The sequence below is a fragment of the Limulus polyphemus genome, unplaced genomic scaffold (assembly GCF_000517525.1).
Source record: "Limulus polyphemus unplaced genomic scaffold, Limulus_polyphemus-2.1.2 Scaffold9, whole genome shotgun sequence".
Classification (NCBI taxonomy): domain Eukaryota; kingdom Metazoa; phylum Arthropoda; class Merostomata; order Xiphosura; family Limulidae; genus Limulus; species Limulus polyphemus.
In genome coordinates, this window is record NW_013665619.1 from 1,829,725 (window position 1) to 1,840,910 (window position 11,186).

At 32.7% G+C, this 11,186-nt stretch overlaps 1 protein-coding gene across 5 annotated transcripts in view; it reads left to right on the plus strand.

The window, feature by feature from the left end:
- LOC106478217 (thymocyte selection-associated high mobility group box protein TOX-like) overlaps positions 1-11,186 on the plus strand; it is a 151,460-nt gene that overhangs the window by 138,284 nt on the left and 1,990 nt on the right. For all 5 annotated transcript variants that reach the window (XM_022381837.1, XM_022381813.1, XM_022381841.1 and 2 more), the window contains 4 exons: positions 908-1,043; positions 2,140-2,220; positions 2,988-3,206; positions 6,672-6,884. In XM_022381837.1, the coding sequence (XP_022237545.1) occupies positions 908-1,043; positions 2,140-2,220; positions 2,988-3,206; positions 6,672-6,884 (649 nt within the window). The remainder of the gene's footprint in view (positions 1-907; positions 1,044-2,139; positions 2,221-2,987; positions 3,207-6,671; positions 6,885-11,186) is intronic.

Here is an 11,186-nt window from a genome sequence, read left to right on the forward strand (position 1 = left end):
GGTGCTAAATACGTGTCACCTGAAAAAGCCAGTGTCGAGGAAATAACTCTACTCGGTTTTGAGAAGGGAAACGGTGAAGCCCTTGATGAAGTTACTGCAACTGATGTGATTGTTACCGATGATAGGACATTTCCTGATGAAGCAGATGAACCCCACATGAAGCAGAAGCCAACGAGACAGAGACCAGTACGGAAGAAGATACGTCCCGTAAAATTAAGAGACTTTGTTGAATTTTAATTTTGTGTTTGTAAATTCTGTACATTTAATTACCGTATTTGATGGCATATAGGACGCATGGGTATATAAGACACACCCCCATTTCAGCAGGTCAGATTCAGGAAAAAAAGTTTTTAGTGTATTTAAGCATATATTGGTGAAAGTAATCTAACAGCACATTACACAAGCAGAAAACACTTGAACATAAACTAAAACACAGTAAGAAAATGGGGATACACTTTAATCATCTTCATAACCAGAAAATTCTTCATCTTGAAAACTAGAAAAATCTTCATCTTCGTCACTACTGCTGGAATCACTGACTTCAAATAACACATTATCTTCTGTGCCATCAAGAGCATTGCTAATGCCACACTTCTTAAAAGACTTCACAGTGATTTTAGGCCTAACGTGATCCCAAGATTTCTTATTTCGTAGTTGGAATGCTGTACTGATCGTATGCTAGGATAGTGAGCGTTAGGAAGAAGATTAGCCTGCGGACGGTCTCAACTTCGCATATTAGACGCAGGGCGATTTTTTGAGCCAAAATTTTGGGAAATAAGTGCGTCCTAATTGCCGTCAAATACGGTATGTGAATATTATCAAAGCCGACTGAATGTAATTCTTCATTAAGGAAATTTAATGTGAATTGCTATCAAGGAAAAAGTTAGTATTTTATTGTATTTTTCAGGCCAGTGTCAGCATACGCTCTTTTCTTTCGAGACACTCAAGCAGCGATCAAGGGTCAGAATCCAAGTGCGAGTTTTGGTGAAGTTTCCAAAATCGTAGCTTCCATGTGGGATGGACTGGATGCGGAACATAAAAGTGTAAGGTTATAACCAAGGAATGAAATTTATTCTTAAAGATTTTCAAGAAAAGGAAAGAAGGATGTTCTAAATATCCTTAATCTAATATTTAAAGAAAGTGTCCTATAATGACAACATAGCCTAATATTTTCAACGAGTCACTTTTGTACAAAATAATTGTATCATCATTTTAAGAAGATTAAAATGAGCCTAAAAGATTTTTCATAATGTGGCAGGCCATTTCTGTATTAATGCTAAAAAATAGCTAACACACATATGCATTTTTTTATGAATACTTATAATTTTTATAATAGAACCATAACAATCTGCATGTCATGTAGGTATGATTCATAATAATAATTTTCATTTACTTTGATAACTTTCCTTCTGTAAAGGAAAATGACCATGAACAAAGATAAAGGACAATTAATGTAAATTAACCAAAAAATAAAAATAAAAAAGTCAAAAAAGATGATTTAAGTAAAGCAAAGACTGGAACAACAGGTGACCCAAATCTAGTCACAAGAGCATCACAATGCTGTTTTCTCAACTGTATCTATTTGATGCATTTTCGTCATTGTTAGTGTTTTATTAATTAACAGTTAATAAAATGGACAGCTGTGTTTTACAGTGTAATAGAAATTAAAGTTGTGATTTTATTGGCTGATTACTTTTTCCTTCAATTGAGTCATTTTCTACCAGACAGAAAGAAGTAATAAAATGAACAGCAATTAAACTGTCTCTTTAAGCTTTTACAACACCAAAAGGCCTAAAATAGATTTAGTTCATTGACTTTTTATCTGCTTAAACTTAAATAACTCCCACAGTATTCCAAAATTAGGTTTATTGTTTGAATTTTAAATTTATAGTAAATAGTCATGTAATTTTTGTTATACCCAGTGTAATTTGGAAGTGTCATGAAAACTTTGATAGGTAAACAAATTACACAATTTCTACTTTTCACATTCAGTATATTTTTGTTTGGCAAAGGAATTGGTAAAGGTATGCAGTATATACTGCATTCACTTTTAATTGTACTTTAACTGTTGCTAATATTTTCGTAAGTGTTTGATACTGCTGTATTATATGATTAGGCATTCACTTCTTGTGTAATTAGATGTACAAGAAAAAGACTGAAGCAGCAAAGAAAGAATACTTGAAAGCATTAGCTGCATATCGTGCAAGTCTTGTCTCTAAGGTAAACATGAGTGAACTGAAAAACATTTTTTTTTCTTTTTACTAGTTATTTATATTTAGTTTTTCCAAGCTTAACCTTCTCATTACAGGATGCATTTCAAAGAGGTTTTACTTGTCTATTGTAACATAATTTTACTCACATAATTAGTAATAAAAGGACTAAAATTGATCCACATCATTATTGTATGGGTTATTAAACAACCTACTTGCTTAAAGTAGCACTGAAATTAACATTTCGCAACTGGGTGAGTTCTTAAGAAACTTTTCCTAACTCAATGTTAAAATTAACATTTTCACTACTGGGTGGGATTTTTAAGAATTTTAGTTGCTTAAATTAACTCACCAGTTAGGAAAGGATTAATTGTTTATTGTTCTTCCTGTAATCTGTTATAGATTGATAAGATGATACAGTGGATAACTCGTTTTTGTTTTATTTAACTCAAAGCAATAGTATATGTATATATAAAACCATCAATCATGAACGTATTATAATTGGTACTAAAGTAAGAGAAATAGGTGTGTGACAAGTAATAAAACTAACAATAACTTATTATTTCATTTCCATCAAAAGTTTTTGGTATACAAAAAAAGGTATAATTTTCTAACATAAATATTTATAAATGATATATTTGATTGATTTGTAATATTCTTCAAATTGGTGTGAGAGATACTGAATATTTTGTGTTTATCAAAAATTAGAAACATGTGGTGGATTATCAAACAGAAAGTTTGAAAATTAGCATTTAACTTAAATTTTTATGTTATAAGGCTGCTAATGATCAGTCTGATAACCTGGGAGGAAATTCAGTAACTTCAACAACGATGATGTCTTCGACTGCTTTGTCCAACTCATCATCAAATCAACAGTCATTATCAAACTTGCAAAAGAAATCACCACTGTTGACATCTCTTATAGAAGGTTCATCAGTCTCTGTGGCCATGACTCAACCACAACCACCAGTTCTTTCCAGCCAAGTATGGACAATGGTAAGCTGATAATTTAAAATGCTTATATATTTCTTTACACTAATGATAATATTTTGTTTAGTGTGTTTCTGATACAAATTGATATCACAGTTACTTATTTAAAGCATCATTTCATTTCTGTTTCACCTACACTTGTTACAGAACCTAACTTATTACTGTATGTATTATTTAATCACTTAACTGCTACTTAAAAATACCTGGTTAATGACTACATAGTTTCTATTATCTTAAGCTCATTGTTTTGTATTGAAAATATGGAGAGTCATTTTACTGTTGTCAGATTTTGTAAGGACTGATTCTTTACACTAGGTGTCTACGACTTGTTCTTGATAAGTTTCAACTTATAAATAAATAGCAACACAGTCTACTTTTTTAAAATATATTATATAATCAAATCAAACATATTTATAAGTGTTCGTTAGACTGCTTGTTACCACAGTTGTATCCAGAGCTTTAAATAATTTTCTCTTTTTTGTCAAAGTCCACATAGACTGGTTCGGTTACTTTATTACACAATTAAGAAGACTAATTATTTGTCTTTACTCTGTTATTACAGTATGTGATAATTTCACTTTAATAATCACCGCTATACACTCTTTATCACTAGACTCACAGTCTATAACTAGAACCCAATGCTAATTTTTGACATGTACTTTTACCCTGATAGAAGTGTGGAACATTTCATGGAATACTAGATATTCTGATGCAATAATACTCAATTAAACCAACAAGAAACTCAGAAAGTTCTAGCTCATAGCATTTTAGCAAGGCCACCTTTAACTTCTCATAGTCCATGGCATCTTCTGACATCATGCCCACATATTCTTTTAGGCTTTTTTGTGTGAGAAGAGGTACTGAGACAGACTGTTCAGTCACCTTTCTCCCAATTCTGACTTTGGGTGAATCTTTCATACCATACCAGGAAAACATTCCATGTTGTCTTTCTGTTCATCAAATTTGGGTAGCTTGGGTCAACTGGTCCTGACCCCATTGTCTTTCTGTTTGGTGAGCTTTGCAATCTCAATTTGTGCTCTTATTCTCTCTATTTCCAGTCTCTACTCTCTCTGTTTTTGGGCTTGTATTTCATGCTTACATTCTTCTTTCTACCTTTCTCTGTATTCCTCTCTTCTCTGCCACTCCTTCTGTCTTTGCTGTTAATGCTTTTCTCTCTCTGGGTCTTATTGTTGTTTGACAGAATCTCAAAGATCGCCAACTCTGAGTCCAAGTCACTATCCACTTACCAAAGTCAGTCAACAGAGTTATATTGTGTGTTGTACCCTCTATAATATTTTTGCCACCACTACAGCTGTGTATATGTTGACCTCTTTGCCATTTTTTTTTTCACCATTGACTGCCATTTACCACTGTAGATCCTGGATGGCTCACCACTCAGGTTTTGTAAGACCTGATTCTATATTGTAGGTGTCTGTGACTTGTTGATAAACTTCAACTATAAACAAACAACAACACAGTCCACTTGTTTGAAATAATATATTAAAAACAAATCAAACTTATATACAAATATTCATTACACTGCTGGTTACCACAGTTGTATCCAGAGCTTTAAGTAATTCTCACTTTTTTTTTGTCAAAGTCTACATAGGCTGGTTCAGTTACTTTAGAACACAACTGACAAGACAAATTATTTGTCTCTACTCTGTTATTACAATACAGACTGTGATAATTTCACTTTAATAATCACCACATTACTCTCTTAATCACTAAACTCATGATCACACAGTCTAGAACTAGAATGCAATAAAGAAACTCAGAAAGTTCTAGCAACATGATATAATAATCTCCCAATATTGTAAAAGATCACTAATTTATAACATTTGAACTGCACAATGTATGATTTTTAAACAATTATGTAAACGAACTTACCATAAAATATCATTTCTAAAAATAACCAACTATGACACTTGCACTACATTAATGATCTAAATAATAATGCTCACTTTAAACTGAAACTAAAACAGTCATGTGTGTTTAATAATAAGCTCCTCTTCAAGAAAAGTATTTACAATATTTTATTTTATATAAAAAGGCTGTCCACAGTTCATACTTCAGTCTACTTGTACAATCTGCACCAAGATTTGTAGTCACCTTAATGACCTCAGTATGGAGCCAGTAGTTCTGGAGGTACAACATCCACCTTGTGATCTTCTCACTGTCATGTTTTCACCTCTGGATGTATGCAAGGGGCTAATGGTCCATCTGGATAATGAACTCTTTCCTATAGAGGTAGTTCTGAAATTCCTGGATGGCAAATATGATGGCCAGACATTCTTGTTCAATCACAGAGTAGTTCTTGTCACAACTAAATAGCTTTTTACTTATGATGTACACCTCGGGAAACAGTCCATTTCATGTTCTTGTAGAGGTACTGCTGCAATTTCAATGTCTCGTGCATCAGTCTGAACAATTAACGGTTTTGTTGAAGGACTGGCAAATTTCCTAACTTGTTTTTTAACTTCTGGAATGCCGTCTTCTGTGTTTATTCCCACTTCACCTTGTTGGGTTGGCCTTTCTTGGTCAGGTTAGTCAGGGTGCAACAAATTCAGCATAGTTTAGGATGAACTTCCTATAGCATCCCGCTAACTCCAGGAAGGATCTGACTTGCTGCTTTATCATTGGTACTGGGGCATCTTGTATGTGGGTTAGTTTCTCTTCTTCCATGGCCATTTGTTGGTCACCCACCTTGTGTCCAACAAAGTCCAGTGCAGAATAGTTGATATAGCACATAGATGGTCTGATGGTCAGAGCTGCTGCCCTCACTTGCCCAAACAGCTCTCTGAGTTTCTTGAGGTGGTCTTCCCATTTGGCTGTGTGAATCAGCATGTCATCCACATAATACTTTATGTTGGTGGTTTTATGCAACATCTTCCTCATCAGGTGGTTGAATGTCACTGCTAAGTTGACTAACCCAAACAGCATCATCTTGAACTGATAGCTTCCATCTTGTGTCACAAAAGCTGTCTTCATCTTAGATTCTGTCTCCAATGGGATCTGCCATTAACCTGTACTGAGGTCGATCTTTTTAAAAAACTCAGCCCCATTTACTTTCACCTTGATAGCCTCTGGGTTGCCCATAGATTCAGAGTCACACTTCATCACAAAGTTCAGCTTTTGGAAATCTATACAGTTTGAGCCACTCCTCTTCTTCACGATTACCACTGGCAAACATTAGGCTGAATTCCAAGGCTCAATGATTCTGGCTTCTAACACTGCCTCGACTTCTTGCTTGAACAGATTTTCTGCAACATCTTCCTCATAAACAAACTTACCATAAAATATCACTTCTTAAAATAACAAAATATGACATTCTGCTATTTAAACTATCTAAATTATAATGCTCATATTAAACTTAAACAGTTGTGTATGTCTAACAACTGTAGAGTAACTGCTTGTGGTGTACTAAATAAATGGAGTATTTCACTAATGTATCGATCTGTAACTGAACAGGCCCATCCTATGAATGGTACTAGAGGAATGCACCAACAACCAATGCATCTTGTGCAAGTTTCTCATGGTACACCAGCTATGCTACACCAACAGATGGGAGGTCCTGTGCAACAGATGCTACCAATGGGTAACCGATCAGCAATGTCTCAGATGCCACCTCCATCACAACCCGTCAGTTCAGCACCATCGTCATACTCCCAAAATGTTTCAACAGTAAGTGAAAGCAAGAAACTACATTAATAATAACAAACTGGACTTGCATACAGTTTCACATTCCTATGATATATTTTTTTTGTAAAATTTTTGTTTTAGTTATTTTTATGTGATGTCTGCTTTTGAATATGGCTTGATAAATGGCTTTGTATTACAATAATAAGTAATGCAATTTTAAATTGTATTAAATATATTAATGATGACGAGAAACCTACTTGAAGTAAAAAATGTTTAGCAGAGACGACTGGTAAAAGTATTAAAAACTTTAATTAAAATGATGTATAAGTTTTTAAAAACTGTTTTTGTTAACCTGAAGATGACCTAAGAAGGTTGAAACATTGTTCTTATACTTTATTTTAATTAAAATTTTTAATACCCATACCAGCCATCTCTGCTATACTGTCTTAAATGTATGTTTTCATATCTATTATATTTTCTTAATTATCAATATAATCTTGATCACTTAAGTTTACAAGAGAAAACAGCAAAAACATTTGTTTATTTTAATTGAATGAGGATTACATTGCTCGTCTTTAATTATTCTCATTTAATAAAAGTGTATCTTTGTGATATTTGAATCAAAGTAACTATATGTATTCACAGAATTGAGGAAAACAAAAGAATTGTACGTTTTACAAATACATCATTTATTCATGACCATGGTTTTGTTAGTGAAGACATCATGGTCGTGAATAAATGGTGTGTTTGGGAATTGTACAATTGTCTTGTTTTACCTCATATCTGTAATTATGGAGTTTCACCAAGTATCAGTTATATATGTATTCAATTTGTATACATATTTCTTAACATTTTTTTAAAACATCAACATGGCATCAAATTTTGTATTTCTTAAGTAAATGAACTATTAAGCACGTCAAGTGTGGTAAATGATATTTTATCAGTAATAAACCATATGGCTTTGTAAAAAACGTTTAATTTTATTTTTTATAGAGAAATGTGAAATCTTTTATCCTTGTATTCTCAACTGAAGATTAGTATAGAATTTGGTACCCTTTTCTCTTTGTCATTAATGTATTTCAGTCTGTACTTATAAAAAATATATGTGGCAAGTGTTAAAACATTCCGTTGAAGTAAGAATTACTTGTAGTGAAAGTCAGCTAAGTACTTGCAATGTTTTAATGTTCTGAGAAGGTTTTATCTATGTAGAGAGCTTCAATGCTAGGAAAAAGGAGTGCTTAATGAAGTAGATAAAAATATATGATCAGTGATTTTTAGATTAACATATGTTAATAGAACATATCAGGAGAATGTTTCTTAAAGTTATTTTTTTATATTTCTCATATTTATCTTATTCTGTAACAAGTAAAGATTGGGATTCATATTTATTTCAAGTAGAAATTCATTATGAATGTTCCTCCAATACTTCATTGGTATATATAGATGGGCTGTAATATTTCTGCATTTGCTGATGATATTAAGATTGGGAATGACTGACACTGTTGAGTGTTACTTTTATTCAGAAATACCTGAACATTCTTTGTGACTGAGCCTTATTAAGTGTGAAAGATGAGTTTCAAAGTTGAAATGTTTAAAATTATACAATTGACATATGAAATGTGGAAAAGACCTACTGTTTTTTGGTGTGAGAGGAGCACTGATATTCTGCAAAAAAAAAGGAGTTAAATATGGCAGTTAATAAAAACTGGAAGTTCTAGTTGAATGTTTAATTCTGATGAAAAGAACTAATAGAGTTGAAGGTTCAATTTAGAAAAGTCCTGAACTTAAGGGCAAAAAATTATTTGAAATATTGTATATTCTGTTTTATTATAGAAGAGATACCAACATGTTGGAAAGTGCAGGTGGTGACTAACAAAAAAATACTGTTGTAACATATTCTATCCATGAGTGGGTTCTTTTGGTAAAAATAATACCAAATGTAGTTCATGTAACCATGAAGGAAGGGGCAAGAGGGGGAATTTGTCCCCCTCTTACATTTCACAAAAAAACTGCACATATTATGATTTTAAACTTAACATCGTAGTTAAACGAAATATTTGTGTTTGCATTCACACATAACATATATTCTTTAAGTTTGTTGAGTTGACTTATACTTTAAAAGCTGAACACCTACGTACATGTTTTGCCCCCCCCCCCCTTGAAAATACTTCTGTGTGTGCCCATGCATCTAACAATAACAAACTTACTACAGTCACATTCAGTTGTAGGCCTAATTTCATAAATGCTTTTCAACATAACTCCAAAACTAATGTATCCTTAACTTTAAATACAACATTTCAGTATAAACTGAAGACGTATTCCTAACTTATAAAATTTCCTCACAAAGCTAATCAGTTAATAAACAACACTAACTCACAAGTTACTGAATGGATATAATAACTCTCACTGAATAACTTTTCTGACACTGAACTGATTCAGTCACTAAATACTTTACTGAATTCTCCCTAATTTCACTAATTGATTATTGATGTTTATAAATAATGTACCCTCATCTCTAGCTATTAGATGAAGCCTCTTGATTATTGGTTAGTAGCTCCGTGTAGCAAACAATCAAATTATAATATTGAAAATATAGCAACATAACCCCTTTTTGGATTGTGAAGACCCTTGAACATTCCTAATATACAAGTAAAACAGTACATTAAACTGTCCATTCACTATGTTGTTTTGGTGGTTTTCTCTTCTGAGGCCCATGTATGTAGATGGAATAACCTCTTGTCACTTATCATTATTGGCTATCTGAATGGTTGAGTGAATCTGCTGGTGGCTGTATCTTTTGTGGTTCTCTGGAAATAATCTTAGAACACTAGGCTTTTCCACAGATTGAATTTCTGCTAGCAGATTCTTCTCTGGAGTTACCCATTTAGTCATTCTCTCACCAACATGCTTCCAGAGGCAATCATGGTGGATGACTTTTGACCTGGACTGTGTGTCCTTCTGGATTCTGTAAACCACATCATTGATTTTTTTCAGTACAATGTGTGGTCTTTCCCAATACCTACTTAACTTTAGAGTCCATTCTCACTTGTAACAACAACTGTTTAGCCATACCATGTCACTTTGATGAAATACAGTCTTATCAGCATTAACATCATGGTGACTTTCTATTTTATTACATGCTGAGTTATATGTTTCCCAGTTAAGTTTACATATGACATTTTTACTCGTGAGACTCTTCCAACCATCAGTCCTTCAGGATATGTTAGAGTTTATAGTATCACTATGCTCCAGTAACTAGATGAATATTTATTTCTAATAACTCCTGGTATAAGCATTTCACTTCTTAAAGGTACATTGTCCACCTTCCCTGTTGTCTCTAGACGTTAAATCTCTGGTGTAGTAATTGCAAGTCTAATCAGTCAATAAACAACTCTAACTCACCAACTAACTAAATAGCAGAATACAGATAGTAATTCTCACTGAATAACTTTTATAACACTGAACTAATTCGCTCACTAAATATTTCATTGAACTCTTCTTAACTTCACCAACTGACTACCCGTATTTATAAATAATGTATCCTTCTCTCTAAATATAACAGGAAGCTTCTCATTATTGCATCATCATAATTAGCAGCTCCTTCTAGCAAACAACTAAATTTTAACATTGAAAATAGTATGTTGTTTAAAAACTGTACATTAGAAAGAGATAAAAGCTTAAAGATTTTGATTTCTTTTTCTTTTGAGCATAAAAAGACTAGATATAATTTAGATTTTAAAAATTTATAGTAGCTTTTATAACCTGTGTAGTGGTACCCTCTTTCAAAAGTGTAATGAAAAGTTTGAAAATACAAACTAGATTATGAAAGGTAATAATTATATTGTGTTAGAATTATAACTTGTGGAATTGTTTAACTCTTGATGTGATGTGTACTGTTATTTTAAATTAATTTGCACATCTATTGTATTAAAAGTACATAGATATAAGAGACTACCAGGGTCTTAACCAAGAATTTTTTTTTTTGAAACAAGAACTGAGCAAGCGTATGGCATCATTAGCTACTGTAATTTATTTTTCCTCATTTTAAAAAGCTTCTTTTCCAGATGTTGTGAAGTTAAGAATTTGTAGGTATCACTTCATAAAGCTTGTAAAGTTTGCATATAACTACTACGTGCAGATTATGAAAGTAAAATACAAAGCAATATTTAGGTTGATCTTGCATTTAGCTTTGTTTATTCCATTGGTTAGTTGTTTTGATAGGTAGATGGGGTAAATTATGCTCAGTACTTTGGCCGAGTTGTTTTCTGTGATCTTAATTAGTCTGTCTTGTGTTTTTATATAAAATAGTTGATTATTTCTTGGGTGTACAAATGTGTTACCCGA